This window comes from Bos indicus x Bos taurus, chromosome 3 (assembly GCF_003369695.1).
Source record: "Bos indicus x Bos taurus breed Angus x Brahman F1 hybrid chromosome 3, Bos_hybrid_MaternalHap_v2.0, whole genome shotgun sequence".
Taxonomy (NCBI): Eukaryota; Metazoa; Chordata; class Mammalia; order Artiodactyla; family Bovidae; genus Bos; species Bos indicus x Bos taurus.
Window position 1 is genome coordinate 113,712,372 of NC_040078.1, and position 18,870 is coordinate 113,731,241.

The 18,870-nt window shown below is 47.9% G+C and overlaps 1 protein-coding gene across 1 annotated transcript in view; it reads left to right on the plus strand.

The window, feature by feature from the left end:
- Positions 1–5,640: 5,640 nt before the first annotated feature.
- The window catches only part of TRPM8 (transient receptor potential cation channel subfamily M member 8), a 92,087-nt gene continuing 78,857 nt past the window's right edge, over positions 5,641–18,870 (plus strand). The window contains exons 1-4 of the mRNA XM_027538264.1: positions 5,641–5,704; positions 5,834–5,958; positions 15,110–15,289; positions 17,437–17,614. Coding sequence (XP_027394065.1) covers positions 5,641–5,704; positions 5,834–5,958; positions 15,110–15,289; positions 17,437–17,614 — 547 coding nt within the window. The remainder of the gene's footprint in view (positions 5,705–5,833; positions 5,959–15,109; positions 15,290–17,436; positions 17,615–18,870) is intronic.

An 18,870-nucleotide genomic window follows, 5' to 3' on the forward strand; every position in this document is an offset into this window, starting at 1 on the left:
AGAGTCGCATTCAATTTGGACTTTCATTTTCACACTTTCACACTTTCACTTTTGAAGTCCTGGCCTGTGTTATGAAGCTAGTGCCTTCCTGATGCATTGGCCAACCCTACAGTCTTTTAAGAAGTAGAATAATAAACTGTGTGTGTGAATACATGAAATCCACCTTATCGGACATCATGCCCACATTACGGAGCACGTTCGGTGTCATCTTACTGGTGGGTTCTTACTTGGGGAGGTCCCCGGGTGGGATCAGTCCACATCTGGTGCTATCACTTTCCTGACTCCATTTTCCTTCTCCTCAGTGAGAATTTCATTAATTTAGAGAACTACACTCAGATAAAGCAAAAAGATGGCCCTAGGCCTGAAACTCATGCTTGACAACATTATACTCCACTGCCCTCCAAGTGGGTGGAATGTCTCTTTCATGTGGATACCAAATATCTCATTAAAAAAACAACTGATTAACTTTTACTTTTGGTTGCTCTGGGTCTTCACTGCTGCAGGCAGGCCTTACTGCTGTGAGTGGAGCTAGACTTCCTTGCGGTGGGTGGGCTTACTGCAGCGGCTCTCCTGTTGCTGAGCATGCGGGCTGCAGTACTTGTGGCACACAGGCTCAGTAGTTGTGGCGCACGGGCTTAGTTGCTCCTCGGAACCAGGGGTGGAGCCCGTGTCCTCTCCATTAGCAGGCGAATTACCACTGGACCACCACACCTCATTTCTGAAGTCCCAAACACCTCACTTCTGACCCAGAGAAAGCAATATCCAAGAGAGAACTTTGTTTAGGCTTTAAGAGCATAAGAGTTACATATCATGCTTATGTCACGTGCCTCTGTGTCGTGTTACAGTTTGGGAGGTACCTGGTCATGTATTCCAAGACATATGTGAAACTCTGACCCCTATGTGTTCGGGTTTTGGGGAACCAGCCCATCACCTTTAACTTCTGGAGCTTGGCAAACCATTTACAAACTCACTTCTCCTCAAGTAAAGTAGTTCTTTCTTCTCCATTCCAAGAGACGGAAGCCGCAGACGTCTCCTGGCTGCCCATGGGGTTGGGTGACCGGGAGTGTGTGTGCAGCCAAGCTCCAGAGCAGATGTGTGCAGATGCTTTTGGGCAGCACAAACCCTTCCCCAGAGGGAGCCTGTTAGGACCCTGAAGATGCAAATCTGAAGTAGCGGCACTCTCCCCACAGGTGTGGGGAGGGGTCCTTGAGCCCCCACAACCGGGAAGCCCTAAGCTCCACCTTTGAGACCACCACTCTAAACTTGGCTTTTTAAATGACTGCTCTAGAGTTTCACAGGTGCAGTTTCATATGCATGCAGTGTCCCCAGCCAGCCTCCCATCTGGGGCAGACTTGGCATTTCTTCTCTGGAGTACGTGTCAGACAGTCCAGTTGAGACCAAGGACCTGGGGCCGTAGGAAGTCAGTGTCATGTCCAGGAATAATTTCAAAGAATACGATGCGAGGGGGAAAAAAAAGATCCCCCAAATTGTCATCAGCATTTACTATGTTATTCTCGACTCTGTTTTCCTTTTATTTTTGATTTATCATTTACCCTCAGTTGATCAGTTCCATGCCGATAGTCTTACTGCTCCCAACTACCCCACAAAGTCCTACTCTGTGCTCTATATTGTCATAACTGTTTCTCTGTCTCTGCTAGTTTCCATCCCCCAAGATTTAAACATGATCCCACCCCTTGGGAGTTAACAAGTCAGCCTGGGATCCTCCCCTCCCCTGTGGCTAACCCCACCCATGCGCTCTTGTGGATGGAGAGGTCTGTCCTATGGTCCTCAGCCTCTCACCCTCACTTACTGAAACGTTATCACTAAGGTCAATGGTTATCTTTGCCTTACCTAGTCTCTAGAAACGTTTCCTGTTTATTAAGTGTCTTTTCAGGATTACGTAAGGAATACATTTAATTTTCCCAAATATAAAAAGCAAAAGGATACAATTAAAGTCACTCAGTCCCACCCACACATATAGCAGTGGTTACCATCTTGGTGCATTTGCTTCCATGTGCCTTACACACGGCACCCCACTCCAGTACTCTTCCCTGGAAAATCCCATGGACGGAGGAGCCTGGTGGGCTGCAGACCATGGGGTCGTGAAGAGTCGGACACGACTGAACGACTTCACTTTCACTTTTCACTTTCATGCATTGGAGAAGGAAATGGCAACCCACTCCAGTGTTCTTGCCTGGAGAATCCCAGGGATGGGGGAGCCTGGTGGGCTGCCGTCTATGGGGTCACACAGAGTCGGACACGACTGAAGCAACTTAGCAGCAGCAGCAGCAGCCTTATACACGTTGTGCGTCATGACTGTACGCCCCCTTCTTCGACAGCTGCCCTTCCTGAAGGTGCATCGTGTGTTGGCTCCTCTGTTGTTACTGTTTAGTCACTCAGTGGTGTCGGAGTCTGCGACCCCATGGACTGCAGCATGCCAGGCTTCCCTGTCCTTCAGTATCTCCCAGAGTTTGCTCAGACTCATGTCCTTTGAATTGGTGATGCCATCCAACCTTCTCATCCTCTGTCCTCCCCTTCTCCTCCTGCCTTCACCTTTATAGGGAAGCCGAGAGGGTGGAAGACCCACTAAAGGTCACAGGGTGAGTGGTTGAACCCAAGCGGACTGTCTCTCTAAGGTCAGAGCTCCTGACCACTGGAATTTCTTACTTCCTGCTTTTCTTCTGCCCACAATAAATCTTATTCATTTTTCTGTGTCATTAAAATACACCTCATTCATGGCACCATCTTCTTACTCCTTCTGCATGTAATGTTCTCCTATTCCTGGAACTTAAGGTCATTTCTAATCTTTTCTATGAAATAAATATCTAAGTATACCCTTTAACGTCTTTCTGATGACTTCATCTAGAATTCTCCAAAGCCCCAAGGATAATATTTGAACTTTTGCTACATTGTTGCCACACTGGTTTGCAAACTGGAAAATGATTTTTACCTCCCCCGGACCCCCAACCATAAGAGAGAGTTTGCACTCAGCTCTTTTCAGCATCACACGCATCATCTGAGACCGTCTCCCCTGGACGCTTCACTGTCACTGAAGGTTTATTGTTTGTATTACTAGGAAGGCAGAGCATACGTCTGTGTGTATTAGTGACTTGAGTTTCCTTGTTTGATGGCTTTGGATTCGTTCACCCATTTTTCTACAGGGTTTTGTATTGTTCGACCTAGTGGTATGACTTTATGACTTTTCCTTAGTATTTGATGCATTAACGGGTTTCTCCCTGGTGTGACTTTCACTTTCTCCTCCTCATGGTTTTCATTCTGCTTTTCCAGTTCGCCCCCTTTCAAGGATCCTGGGGGCCCCTGTAGGCCCTCTCCTCTCCTCTTCAGACCTCCCTAGAAGCCCTTGGTCCTTGACCCCATGTCCCCTCTCCTAATATCCCTTTCACACCCAAGCCTTAACTCCCAACTGTGTTTAGGAGATGGATAAACGCTGTACCTGGAATACCTCACCTGTGAGGCAGTGTGAAGGTGGTCCAGACCCATAATGAGTCAACTAGAATATCAGCTGACCTCAGAAAACCAATTAGAAGCTAACATGGAATAAAGGCCCTGAAATGTCAGAACAGGACTGCTTCCTGCCCTTTTTACACAGCCTTCCCATTTCTTATTTGAACTGTGATTATAAAGCAAAAATAGACATTTTCTGCTGCAATGAAATAAGCAGTTTTTTCATTGCGAGCAAATGAAATCACTTGCTGACCGTCGGTGCCCTACTTAGAAGCCATTTGCTGCTGTATGGGAATCGCAGTAAATCCCTGGCAGGATTGATTTGTGGTTTTACAATAATGTATGTAAAGTACCAATTAATACTCCAAGTCTCTCTGTGAAACGCCTAGAGAGAGAAGTAAAAGAAGCGCTTGTTGTTTTAAACAGCCTGGCCTGAGGGTTCTCAGCGGGCTTTAAAGAGGCGTCCGATCTCTGTGGCCTGGGAGGGTTTTGAGGCTGGGACTGGGGATTTGGGAGGAGGAGCCGGGCTGAGAAGTCAGGAGCCGAGTGGCTGAGCCGTGGGTCTCAGCCTTTCCACGCGCAGGGGGTGCGGAAGGCAAGGTGGAAGTAATTTGCAAACTAAAGGAGGATTTTGGGGGTGAGGGAGAGTGTCATATAATCGTGTATGTATTCCATCAATCTTGGTATTAATACTTTCTGCTTTGGGCTCTGTGCCAGGCTCTGGGAATACAGTTGGTGTTCAGTCGCTCAGTCATGTACAATTCTTTGCGACCCGATGGACTGCAGCATGCCAGACTCCTCTGTCCTCCAGTATCTCCTGGAGTTTGCCCAAATTCATGTTCATTGAGTCAGTGACGCTGTTTAACCATCTCATCCTCTGTCGGCCCCTTCTCCTCCTGCCTTCAATCTTTCCCAGCATCAAGGTCTTTTCCAATGAGTGGGATCTTCGCATCCAGGGGCCAAAGTATTGGAGCTTCAGCTTCAGCATCAGTCCTTCCAATGAATATTCATGGTTGATCTCCTTTAGGGTTGACTGGTTTGATCTCCTTGCTGAACAGATAGATCTGGTTTTAGCCTTAAGTAGACAGACAGGGGGCCGAACAGATCATGAAACATATCACGGTACTCATGTCTTGGTGGAGAGTAGACGGTGCTTCCAGAATAGGCCACTGGGCACCTGTGCCAGCCTGGGCATCATTGGTACCTCCCTGAAGAGATGGTGCATAAGATCGGGAGGGTGAGCAGGAGATAACCAGCTGGGTGTGGGGGGAGTTAGGGAAGAGGGCTGCAGACAGACCATGGGACTCACACGGCTAAGTCGGGGCCCAGTGAGGAGCCTGGCCCAGAAGGAGAGGGAGGCGAGTGAGGTCAGGCTGAGGTACTTGGGTCTGGGGGGCAGCTGTGGGCCACTGGAAGAGCTAGAGAGGGGCGAAGGGGTGGGACTACCCCTTGGATGTGGTGATGACAGAGGCGAGGGTGGTGGGGGGAGAGGTCATGGGAAACTGGGGGAGCTTGGTCCCAGGAGCAGACAGAGGGCCAGGGGCGGGGCAGAGGGGAGTGTAGGAGAAGGATGATGCCTTTGTTCTAGGAACCCCATATTTGCTGTGTCTGCTCGACCGCCCAGGGATGTGGTGAGCTGTTGGTGGATACAGGTCTGAGATAATGTTCGGGAGACAAGAGGGACAGGTTGCTCCTGCAGCTGGGATGGGAGACTCGGATCCCCAGAAGATCAGGGGTATCCGGGGACATCTCCATGGCAACCAAGGCTTCTATGATACCCCCGGCTCAAGGCCTGCTCCTGGAGCCTGGGAGGAAATTGTCAGGGGCCCCTGGGACTCGTGTGCTGGCTCCAAGTGTTGGGGTGACCCAGAGCTCACTGGTCCTCAGGCCCTACTGCCCTGTCGATCAAAGTCCTCCTCCCCGCTTCCTGTGACTGGATCAGGGCAGGAGTCCTCCTACCTGTCAGCTGGTCTTCTTGCTGCAAGCCGCTGGTTACAGCTCTCTCCAGGGCCATCAGCTTGAAAGGAGCCATCCTTTCCCCTCTTATGTGGTGGTCAGGGATGCTGGATCCCACCCCCCAGACAAGAGGGCGCACCCAGAGGGGCCCTGCCCACAAGGGAAGGGCCAGGGAAAACATACGGAGGGACTGAACTCAGGCTGGGTCCTGGAGGAGAGATGAAGCGAGGAGAGCAGAGGCGGGGGGACAACTACCCCGTTAGGGGGGCCAGGGTGGGGGCGGGTAGGGATGGGGCTCTGGGGGCAGCAGACGGCGAGACGGGAGGGGCTCGGGGAGGGCACTGCGGTGAAGCCTTCAGTGAAGCCTGTCCACGTTGGTGACCCCATCTTCCCCGCTCCACTTTGTCCACAGGAGAAGAGATGTCCTTCAAGGGTGCACGGTTCAGCATGAGGAACAGAAGGAATGGCACCCCGGACAGCACCCGGACCCTGTACTCCAGCGCGTCCCGGAGCACCGACGTGTCCTACGCCGAGAGCGTGAGTTAACCGCGTCCCCTGCAACACGCAGTTAAGGTTCTTTGGGGACCCGTACTCCTTCTTTAAAAAGTTCATGTATCATCTCACTCTTGTCTGTGGATTACTTTTGTCGAACGAAGAGATGTTTTCTTTTCTGTGTTGTTTGTCAAGCATTTCTGTTTTAAAGTTTGTAACTATAACCTTATGTTGTTAAAGAATGCATTTGTTTTGGCCTTTTAAAAAGGCCAAAGTAGATTTTATTGAAGTGTAGTTGACAGCACAGTGATTCAGTTAACACACACACACAAACACATATATGCACCTTTTCATATTTTTCATTATGGTTTATTACAAGATATTGCATATAGTTCTCTGTACTCTACAATAGGACCTTGTTTATCCATTCAAGAGTGCACCTATTAACTGACTTATATAACATTTTAAATACTGCACTTTAAAAAATATTTATTTTTAATTGGAGGATAATTGCTTTACAATATTGTGTTGGTTTCTGCCATACGGCAACATGATTCAACCATAGGTATACATATGTCCCCTGGCTCTGGAACCTCCCTCCCGCCTCCCACCCCATCCCACCCCTCTAGGTTGTCACAGAGCACCTGTTTGAGCTCCCTGAGTCGTGCAGCAAATTCCCACTGGCCATTTTACATATGGTATCTATTTTACACACGATAGTGAAACACCATAGTATGAATATTTGGTTTTTACTACTTAATGCTTGGTGTTCTTGCTTCCAGCCCTGTGGGTTCACCTTAGAAGTGAGTTTTGAAGTCCTTTTATTTAATTCCGTGGCTGGTGGCTCATTCTGCATCTGCATTTGTCCTGGCTGTAGCTTCTGACCCTTCTCTTTGGTGCCCGTCTCACCTCTCGCCATTCTGTGTCCCTGCACACTGAGTTGCTGCTTAGGACTCGGGGTGGGGAGGGGCAGAAGGCTCCTCTCTGCACGCCCCTCCCATCCAGTCCCACCTGCAGCTCCAGTGATGCCCGCAGGCTTTCCACTCACTCTCAGGTCCTAGAGAACACTCTCACATGTCAGGAAATAAAGACAACATTCCAGTCTGATACCAAGGTCCCCCTCAGCCAGAGTGGTGAACGTCGGGGTGGTGGCTGACTCTGGAAAAGGGAAGGAGGAGGAGGGACTGGGCTGGGGCTTCTGGGGTGCTGGGCATGTCAGTATTTTTTTTTTTAAGCTATTTATTTATTTATTTTGGCCTAGCCCCTGGACATGCGAGATCTTATTTCGCTCCCCCAGGGATTGAACCTGTGCTCTTTGCAGTGGATGCTCAGAGTCTTAACCACTGGACCACCAGGAAAAGTCCCCATGCCAGTATTTTGATCTGCAGGGTGAGGTTCTCTGGGCACCCAGGCTCTTGCCATTCCCACCACCCCATGCCCACTTAGGTTTTGTAACTGCTGTGGGCACCCTGGCCCTGTGAGAATTACACCATGGGCAAGGACCCTGTGGCTTCTCCAGTGCCCTCTCCTCTGGCCTCCAGCAGTGTGAGACGCCTGGGAGGGCAGAAAAGGTCTTTCCGGATCCCACGTGGAGGCAGGCATGGGTGCTGTTGGCAGTTGGAGACTGACTCTTTCCTGTTTTGCTCCTCTGGGCTCCCCCGGAATTTCTGGATGGATTTCCCACTCTGCTCAGAGATGCCAGCTGTCATGTGGGTAGGATTTCTGAGACCACACAGGTACATCCCAGTTCTGAGGGTCCCTTTTATCCCTGAGAACACATACCTCTGCAAAGTACATTTTTCAGACGGAACTATTAGCAACAAGATAGTTTTTGTCCCCACCCCTTCTCCATCACTAGCATCAATTTCAAAAGCTTATACGTATAAGCTTATATATACTGTGGAGTTTTCTTTATCTGTGTGAAGTAGACTTAAAACTAGTGAAGAGCTAGAAAAAATTATGAAGAGGAAAGGCCATCACAGGGCTTCAAAACTTATTCATTCAGAGGATGTAAGATTTATTTTTGCTTTCTACATTTTTATTATTAATATTGGTAGAAAAGAACCTACAAACCTAAATTCCCAGCCTAAGGAAAAACAATACAACTAACACTCTTGCACCCATCACCAGCACTTTTCAGGAGACTCCCGTGTGCCCCGCATGTCAAAGCCCTCCATGCTCTCCTGAGTTTTGTGTTCCCCATTCCTTGCTTTTATTCATAAGTTATGGTTTGAATATATGTGTGTAAACAGTGGATGGTTCCGTTTCATCTGTTTTGACATTTGTGGAGCCCCACCATCAGCTTCTCTGTGGGTTCGGTTTCTTGCTAGTGTCCTGTGTTCGTGGTTCTCCGAGTGACCGTGTGTCGTGGCTGTTGATTCAGTCCTGCTGGGTTGGGCTTTCTCTCGCGCTCCTTTGTCCAGCTTAAGGGGGATGAACATTTGAGTTTTTGATTTTGCCTTTAGGAGCAGGGCCATTCTGAACCTTCCTGGATGTGTGAGGTGGTCCCTGGAGAAGGTTCTCTGGGTTGAGGCTGCTGGGTGAAGGTGAACACCTCTCCCTAATGGGAATTGGGGTTAAGACACAGGATTTATGGCAAAATATCATTTAAAGGGCCAGGTAAAGGGGGCATGTGGTTCCTATTCTCTGATGTCTCAGAATGTACAGTGGTGGGCGCCAGATGGCTGGAAGAGACTGCTGAAGGCACGGTGGGCCTTTTCCCAGGACAGGGACTGTCCCCTCCCTTTTTGTGGTGGCCTCGCTGTGGGGGATGAGGAGTCAGGCTTGGCTTTGGTGCAAAGACAGGAGGAAAACCCACAGGACACTGTCTGAGAACTGTGGGTGCCTAGTGACCTGATGGAAGTGGGTTTGGGCTGCCAACTGCACCTCCACGGGGCAAGATAGTCCCCTAAAGCTGACAGCCCTGTGCCAGGCATCTGAGCGTGCAGGGCATTCCCAGGACACAGGGACTATTTCGAGGGACAGCGGTGACCAGTTTCCAAGAGTTGTGCCAATTCGCTCACCGCCCACAGTGGGTCTGAGGCCCCTGCCTTGCCCTTCCCAGGCCTTTGGTGTCAATGCTTTCTTAATTTTTCCAGCCTGGTGCGAGTGTCGTGGGACATCATTATGGTTTCCCTTCACGTTTGCCTCATTCCCGAGAAGGCCGAGCACCTTCTCACACATTTATGGTTGTATATCCTCTTTTATTTAATGCCTGTTCACGTCTCCTTCCGTTCTCTTATGACGTTGTCTGTCTTATTCTTGGTGTCTCATCATCCTTTATATATTCTATTGACCAAGCCTGTGGTGATCAATACATGTTGCAAATATCTTCTCCCACTCTGGGGAGTATACATATTTTCAAAGTAGTTTTCAACCTTTGCCATTTGGTTTGCTTCTGTCACCTAAAGGGAAGTTTTCCATCATGTGTCAGAATTAGGTCCTGAATATGCCTGATCACCTGCCCGTGGGGGGACAAATGAAAGTTCGGAAAGAGCATCTACACGTTATCGTCTTTGGAAAAGCAAGCATTAGAGGAATGGGAATCTGCAGTAGTACATTATTTACGATACTCTACCAACAGATCCTTATTTTCCCCTGGTTGCTTTAGAGTTGAAAAAACATACTTTGCATGTGTGACATTGGTTACAAGATAATGCCAAGTAACTGTTAGAAAAATTTATATTTAGTTATAAAAACTTAAACGTATGCCTCTTTTTTACAAGCTCTGTATGCTCTAAAGGTGTGACGGGATACTGGGTGCCACCGATCTGCAGTGAATCCTTAAACCCTTTGAAGTAGGTTTAGTTCATTCATGAAGAGCAGCGGGGGTTAAGAGCAAATTAGTGATATGTTGTTCCCATGTTCTCTCTCTAAAGGACTTGGTGAATTTCATTGAAGCAAATTTTAAGAAACGGGAGTGTGTCTTCTTTACCAAAGATTCCAAGGCCACGTAAGCACCTCTTTTGCCTCCGATTTTGCTAGTATGTTCAAAGATAAATTATTAACAACCACGACAACAGACTAGTTCATTATTCAAGTTATTTGCATCTTGCAGTTCTCAGAAATGGTGTGCGAGCAGGAAGAATTTGGCAAGCAGCTTGTCCCTAGAGAGGTATCATTTCGTATTTTAAGCTTTGGCAGGAGTGGGTGAAGGTTCCAAGACAGGCTGTCACTCTCCTGGTGTTCCCGTGGGCCTGGGAGCCCGCCCGAGTGGCCGTGGCAGTCAGCCTTGTTATTTCATAGCCGTTGGCAGGCGACAGCAGGCATGCACACTCGTGGCAATCTGACCGGCTCCTCTGTCTGGCTGTTGACTGTGGCTATATCGTAGGACTTTGTTGTTTATCCTTTCTCTATATAGTAGTCTAGCTACTAACTGATGGTGTAGTTGCTGCCATAGTTTATGTTTAAAGACTGTTGACCAGAGGCAGTTACAGCAAGATCAGGAGTGTTACAATCAGCCTTAGATCCAACCTTGGCTTGGCTGCCTGTTCACTGCATGAACTGGAACTAATTATTATCTTCTGAACTGAATTTTCTTATCCTAGAAATCCAGCACAGTATACATTCTGGGTTGTGGTAAGGATTCAGTGGGATGTTTCATAAAATCCCTACTCTAGAAAGTTCTCAGTCAGTGTGCTTTCTTTCTTTGTATAAATTAGAAAATGAATATCAGAAAAAATAAGAGATTTCTATTTTGTCATTGGTATAAACTTAGTCATTATGAAGCATTTTGACAGAGTATAAATTCTGTGAGTCAGCTATCTACCCCCCATATTTCCCTGAAAGATTTTGTGTTAATTTGTTTGACTGGTAGAAAACACCATTTGGATTCATTCACTCATTCAATCAATATTTATTGAGCATCAACTGTATCAAGGGGACTTTACATACTTGATCACGAATTCTACAACTGCCCTGCAAGGTAGCTGTTATCATTTGACTGACAAGTCAAGTGAGGCCTGGAGAGGCTCAGTGTTTTACCCAGGGTCTCATCGCTGGGCTTCCCTTGTGACTCAGATGGTTAAGAATCGGCCTGCAATGCAGGAGATGCAGTTTGATCCCTGGGTCGGGGAGATCCCCTGGTTGGAAATGGCAACTCACTCCAGTATTCTTGCCTGGAGAATCCCATGGACAGAGGAGCCTGGCGGGCTACAGTCCACGGGGTGGCAAAGAGTCAGACACCACTGAGGGACTAACACTTTCACTTTCATATTGCTGGTAGGAGAGAAATAAAGGATTGAACCCAGTTTTCTGATTTTGTGCATTCTTTTTAAAATTATTTTTAAATTGGGAGAAAATTGCTTTACAATGTGATGGTTTCTGTCATACAGCAATGCAAATCAGCCATAATTATGCTTATATCACCTCCTCTTGAGCCTCCCTCGCCTGCCCCCAGACCACCCCGCTGGATCAGCACTATTTATAACAGCTAGGACGTGGAAGCAACCATGCATGCATTCTTTTCGGGCCCAGCTCCTGCCCCTTCTAAGGACGACCCTGCCTTGGCCTGACTGTATTCATCAGTACCTTGTCACTTGCAGATATCCAATCTAATTGGCTTAAATGAGTGGCGGTTGTAATGGGACCTCGTGGCTGGAAAGCACAGCCAGATCCAGGGCTTAATATTACCAAGACCTTGCCTCTTTTTTTACCTGTGAGTCTGTCCTTCTCTGGGTGTGAAGTCTCCTCCTTTGTAATGCAAAATGGACACCACAGCTCTGGCTGATACCAATTCAGCTTACCACTGAGGGGAAAGAGGGCCTGGTTCCTAGCAATTCTATCCAAAGTCCTGTAACCTTGATCTTGGAGTTCATGGCTCTTATTGGCCTGGCATGGGCCATGGACCAGCTCTAATCCTTGGGAAGGTGATGGAATATGTAATTGGCCAGTCTTGGGTCATTGGAAGGACTGATGCTGAAGCTGAAACTCCAATACTCTGGCCACCTGATGCGAAGAACTGACTCATTTGAAAAGACCCTGATGCTGGGAAAGATTGAAGGCAGGAGGAGAAGGGGACAACAGAGGATGAGACGGTTGGATGGCATCACTGACTCAATGGACATGAGCTTGAGTAAACTCCGGGAGTTGGTGATGGACAGGCAAGCCTGGTGTGCTGCAGTCCATGGGGTTGCAAAGAGTCGGACACGACTGAGTGACTGAACTGACTGACTGGGTGTTGTGTCCATATGGACCTGGTGTGGGAAGGATGGGTCCTCAAAGGAAAGACAGGGTGTTTCTACTAGCTGCAGCAGAAGTGGATGGAGGATAGGGAAATCTACAACTGCCCAGCTGATGGTGTCTGACTGCAGCTCAGCTCTGACCCCAAACGAAGGGACTTGCTGTGAGTAGCCCTCACCCTCCACAATACCAGCTGAGGACAGGAACACCTCGGGGTCTCCCAGTGCCTATCTCAGAGGAGACCCAAGGTTACAGACCAGAGTCAAGACTCCATAAGCTTTTTAACTCCTCATATTTGTTATTTTCATCTGTCTATTGGCAGCGGGGATGCTCTGTGTAATCTAAATTACTCATCAAGGGAAGTGACTGGTAACAGTGATACTGTAATCCTGTTGCTGCTTGGCACACCAGCTGACGTAAGCTACTGCAAATCTCCCCAGAGTTGTCCCTTATATGCTAAGCCCAGACCATTCATGTTTTTCTTCTTTAACCCCTTTCGGATGTCTGTTTCTTGTGTGGTCACGGGAGAGTGATGCCTGACTATGGCCCCTGTTGTTGAGGGTACCCTCTGAGACACTGCTGCCAGTTAGGGGTCGCCTCCTGGCACTCCCGAGGCTGTAGGTCCCTGGATCTGGGTTTGTTCTCTTCAGTTCTCACTGCCTCAGCTATCCTGGATTCTAGGTAGAGACAGGAAGAACTTTGCTTTTGCTGTAATGGGCTCTGTGTGATGGACCTTTCTACTATAATGGGAATATTTATCTGCATCAGCCCATATGAGCATTTGAAATTGGCTAGTGCAACCAAGGAGCTGAATTTTCAAATTAAATTAAATAGCCACACATGGCTAGTGGCTACTATATTAACAGTGTAGTTCTGTAGGAGTCTGACTTGTCCCAAGGGGTAGAACTAGCATCCTGACTCTCTCCTAATCCTCTCTATCTCCCTTGTCTGTCACTTCTGTGCCTCCTCCAAGTATCTATGCTCCTAACGCCTTCCTAGCATTCTTCCCACCTCCTCTCCATTTGTAAACCAATTTACGTACATTGGTACTCAGATATGCAGATGACACCACCCTTATGGCAGAAACTGAAGAAGAATCAAAAAGCCTCTTGAATGAAAGTGAAAGAAGAGAGTGAAAAAGTTGGCTTAAAGCTCAACATTCAGAAAACTAAAATCATGGCATCCGGTCTCATCACTTCATGGCAAATAGATGGGGAAACAGTGGAAACAGTGGCTGACTTTATTTTTCTGGGCTCCAAAGTCACTGTGGATGGTGATTGCAGCCATGAAATTAAAAGACGCTTACTCCTTGGAAGGAAAGTTATGACCAACCTAGACAGCATATTCAAAAGCAGAGACATTACTTTGCCAACAAAGGTCCATCTAGTCAAGGCTATGGTTTTTCCAGTAGTCATGTATGGATGTGAGAGTTGGACTCTAAAGAAAGCTGAGCACAGAAGAATTGATGCTTTTGAACTGTGGTGTTGGAGAAGACGCTTGAGAGTCCTTTGGACTGCAAGGAGATCCAACCAGTCCATCTAAAGGAGATTAGTCCTGGGTGTTCTTTGGAAGGACTGATGCTGAAGCTGAAACTCCAATACTTTGGCCACCTGATGTGAAGAGCTGACTCATTTGAAAAGACCCTGATGCTGGGAAAGATTGAAGGCAGGAAGAGAAGGGGACGACAGACAATGAGATGGTTGGATGGCATCACCGACACAATGGATATGGGTTTGCGTGGACTCCGGGAGTTGGTGATGGACAGGGAGGCCTGGCGTGCTGCGGTTCATGGGGTTGCAAAGAGTCGGACACAACTGAGCGACTGAACTGAACTGAACCCAATTATCAAGATGGAGCCAGACAAGCTTCTCATTCGAGGTCACCCAAAACACACCCCTATTCTTGGAAGGGAAAAGGGTTTGAGAGTCACTCTTCAGTTGTAGCAAAGACAAATGGGACAGGGGCTTCCCTCCCCAGTCCTGCAATGAACTTGGGTGGGTGTGGAAGGACCCCAAAGGAGAGTGGCACAGAAACAGCTAGAGAGGGGAGGAAGCCACCTTGGACCACAACAGTGGGGAGGATCCTGAAACCACCAGGAGCAGCCTCAGCTCAGGAAGTGCCCCAGGGCTAGTCAGAGAAAAGCCTAAAGCAACTGCAATCAAGTCCAGTTGACTTTTTACAATTTTTCTTGGCCAAACTGAGTGATGCCTGAAAGACCTGTTCCAAAAAAAGAGGCAAGGTTACTGGTGGAGGAGTGATTTTGGATTCTAGGTTCTAGCTCAATTTTTTATAACTCTAGAAAATATAGAATGTTTTGATATCAATACAGATAATTTCTATACCCTAAAGTAATTAAGATCTGGGCTTCCCTGGTGGCTCAGTGGTAAAGAATCCACCTGCAATAGAGGAGACATGGGTTTGATTCCTGGGTCGGGAAGATCTTGGGGAGCAGGAAATGGCAACCCACTCCAGTATTGTTGCCTGGGAAATCCCATGGACCGAGGACCCTGGCAGGCTCCAGTCCACGGGGTCGCAAGAGTCGGATGTTACTGAGCGACTGAACATTCCTGTGCACACACACATACACAGTGTTAGTACTTAAGACTTTCAGTTACAAGGAACCCAGGTTATTTTAACCTAAATGAAGAAATTTACTCTAAAGAAAAGGAAGTTCCCTGCAGAACCTGAGAGATAAGTGGCTGGGATCTAGAATAGTTAGGGCTATGGCCAGAGTGTGTGAAGGCTCAAGAAGTCTTCTCTGTTGTCGTTTATTCCATGCCTCCCTACACTCCTGCTTTCTTCTTTCTCAGTGGAGATGCAAGTGAAGTGTATTGCCTGAATCTTCCATGTCACAGGGATAAAACATCAAGATAGTTTTTAAACAACTGAGATGATGAAAACAGTCTGGAAATTAGATGTGATGCTAAAATCTCTTTTTGTGTTGATTTAAGCTAATCATGTGTGGTCTATGAGACGTGATGAAACATTAAAGTAGGTTTAATGAAATCTGTTCCTTCCTGTCAATATCCTCCTGCTCAGGGAGAATGTGTGCAAGTGTGGCTACGCCCAGAACCAACACATAGAAGGCACCCAGATCAACCAAAACGAGAAATGGAATTACAAGAAACATACCAAGGAATTTCCCACCGATGCTTTTGGAGATGTTCAGTTTGAGACTCAGGGGAAGAAAGGGAAGGTAAGCGATGGTTTTCTACTTGAACTAGCTAATCCATATGCTAACATGGTAGGTTACTGAAGTACCTTGAGTTACTTCAAATTGTCTGATAGTATGTATGAAAGCAGAAGAGATGGGTTGTCACCCAAAACATGATTGCAGAAAAAGATAAATCTTGTGAAAAATCAAGCACTGTGATTAGATCACGTGCCATGGCAACACTCCTCAGGTGATTGTTAAGGCGGTAGTGAGTAGCGAGGAAAGAGCAGAATGAGTTCCATCTGTAAGGTGCTGGTAACGCCAAGGTGGCGGGTTCAGTTCCCATATGGGCCACCAAATGTTATGACTGTCTGGGCATGGGCTGGAAAAGAATTTCCAGACACAGAATATTTTAGAAGAGAGGATTCATTGAGAACAAAGGACTGAGGTAGTGAGAGGTGCTGCAAAGACAGCAGGCCGGCTTTCTGACAGACCAGGGAGAGATGACCGCCAAAGAGAGAATAGAGCGGGAGATGCTATTAGACCAGCAGGCCGATCCTGAGGTGTTTTCAAGGGAGAGCTGATGCTTTTGTGGGCTTGCAGCCAGTTTTTATAGCCTTAGGACAAAGAAAATTCCTAAGGGAAGGGTTGGCGTTTAGTCGTTGGTTCTATATGTACACGTGTTACTTAATATAGAGATGGGAGCTGGCTGGTTAGGGGCAGGCTGGCTCTTGACAAACAAGATGGCTTTTGACAATAGTGGTCGTGGAGCTTGGCTCATTCTGGAAATACTGGCCTGTGACCCAGGATGGCTGGCTTGTCATACAGTGTCCTTTCTCCAGGCACAGCACAGGCTCATGTGATATCCTTGTTGACCCTCCCTGCTACAGACAAATGCATTTATGGTTTAGTTTGGCATATGACATTTTTGACAGTAAATGTGGTCTTGAATAAGGTGACATTTTGCTTTGCACACCCACACTGCAGGCTCTTATACAGCATTTTACAAAGCTGTTTAATGGATTGTGTCGAATGGAAACAAAAAGGATAATGTGAGAGTTGTGAGTTAAGTTTTATTGGGGGCAAATGAGGACTATAGCCAAGGAGACAGCATCTCAGATAGCTCTGAGGAGCTGCTCCAAAGAGGTAGGGGGGCAAGGTCAGTGTTACCTATGATTTTAGTGAAGGGGGTACGTGCAGTCAGGCACCCACTTTGGTAGACGCTTGCTGCTAGTCATGAGAAGCAGGTGTCTCCATGAATGATTTTAGTGCTTTTGTAGATATGAGAAGATGCAAGAATTTGGGCTCATTATAATATGCTGAAAATACCTAACTGTCTGAAGCCCAGTTCTGTGGGTTTTCCCCAGAGCACAGTGAGCTTCATTCTTGATCTCCACCCTGAACTCATTTCATGATGTGTGGAATGTCAGTGATGACAGTGATTGATTGCATCCTTGTAAAGGCAGCTCCCTGGTGGTTAGGATCCGGTGCTCTCACCCCCGCGGCCGGGGTTTGATTCCCCATCAGGGAAGCCTTTCTTCTTCCTCTCCCCCTGCCACCTACCGACCTCCCCGGTAGGTCCCGTTAGGGCTTGAATCTGCCTGCAATGCAGGAGACCTGGGTTCGATCCCTGGGTTGGGAAGATCCTTTGGATAAGGGAATGGCAACCCACTCCAATATTCTTGCCTGGAGAATTCCAAGAACAGAGGAGCCTGGCGGGCTATAGTCCATGGGGTCACAAAGAGTCGGACACAACTGAGCGACTAATATTTCCCCTTTCGGAGGCAGATGGCAGGTGACCGTTTTCAGTTGGCCATTATTAACAGTTTCCTTAAATTCTCCTCTGTCCACTCTGTCTCTTCCCAAGGCCTCTGTCTCGGAATGGGCCACCACTGTCTTGCCTCCCCCCTGTCTTGGCTCAGTCTGTAGTTAGCACTCCTGCTGGAGGGCTCCCTGAAATGTAAATCCCTTCTGGCTTCTACTCTGCTTAGAACGCCTGACGGGTGCGCCACTGCCTTTAGGATGAAGTCTCCAGCTCTCCAGCTGGCTGGGGTGTCCCCTTCCACTGCCCCAAGGGGACCTTCCTCACCTGCCATGCGCTCCCCTCCCAAAGGAACAGGTAGACTGGGCCACGCCCCCGCCATCAGGAGAGCACCTGCGGATCCTGATGCTTCTCTTCTTCCCCACAGTATATCCGACTGTCCTGCGACACGGACGCGGAGACGCTGTACGAGCTGCTGACCCAGCACTGGCACCTGAAAACACCCAACCTGGTCATTTCCGTGACTGGCGGCGCCAGAAACTTCGCCCTGAAGCCGCGCATGCGCAAGATCTTCAGCCGCCTGATCTACATCGCGCAGTCGAAAGGTGCGCGGGTCCCGCGGTGGCCGACGGGACCGTCCCGGGCGGGGACGTGGCGCCCGCGGGTTTGTCCGTCCAGGCTGCGCCACGTCTTTAGAGACTGAACGAAATTGTCCTCTGCCATTCATGCGCAAGACTGCAGATACTCTAGGGCTGTATGATTAATCCTGATCTTAATTAGAAACAAGACCCTTAAATGAGGAAACAGATCCGGAATTCTGGAGGGTGGGGTGGGGTCGGGGAGGGAGGGAGGATTTCCTTAATCAGAGCTCAGGAAATTGCATGTGGGTAGTTGCATGTTTCTCTTAACCTAACGTTTTCATTTAGTCGTTTTTACGTAAAACATTCAGAGTATTCTGGCCAATCAAAAAAAGAAAGTTTAATTTTTGCTGTTTCATTTGGGGACCAATAATATGCTTTGAAAAAAGTGACCGTGCCTGGCATGTTGTGAGCGCCAGGTGAGTGTCTGATGGGGATCAAAACACAGAACCCTGGCTTTGTTATTTGAAATATTTTGCTTATTTTTTTCTTTTTTGATTTTTTGTTATGATAAATTGTAAACCTACAGAAGAGTTGTAAGAATAATCTAGTGAATATCTGTACAGCCTTCACTTAAATTCACCAATTGTTAACAATTTCTCATGTTTGTCTTCTCCCTCTCTCTAGATATTCTCGTATTATGATTTTAAAAATCGTTTGAGGGATTCCCTGGTAGTCCAGTGGTTATTGTTGGTATTGCTCAGTTGCTAAGTTGTAGCCGACTCTTTGCAATCCCATGGACTGCAGCATGCCAGGCTCCTTGTCCTCTGTTATCTCCCGGAGTTTGCCCAGGTTCTTGTTAATCGAGTTTTGTTCTTGTTCAGTTGCTCAGTTGTGTCTGACTCTTTGGTAATGCTATCTAACCATCTCATACAGTGGTTCAGTTCAGTTCAGTTCAGTTGCTCAGTCGTGTCGGACTCTTTGCGACCCCATGAATTGCAGCACGCCAGGCCTCCCTGTCCATCACCAACTCCCGGAGTTCACTCAGACTCACGTCCATCGAGTCAGTGATGCCATCCAGCCGTCTCATCCTCTGTCATCCCCTTCTCCTCCTGCCCCCAATCCCTCCCAGCATCAGAGTCTTTTCCAATGAGTCAACTCTTCGCATGAGGTGGCCAAAGTACTGGAGTTTCAGCTTTAGCATCATTCCTTCCAAAGAAATCCCAGGGCTGATCTCCTTCAGAATGGACTGGTTGGATCTCCTTGCAGTCCAGGGGCCTCTC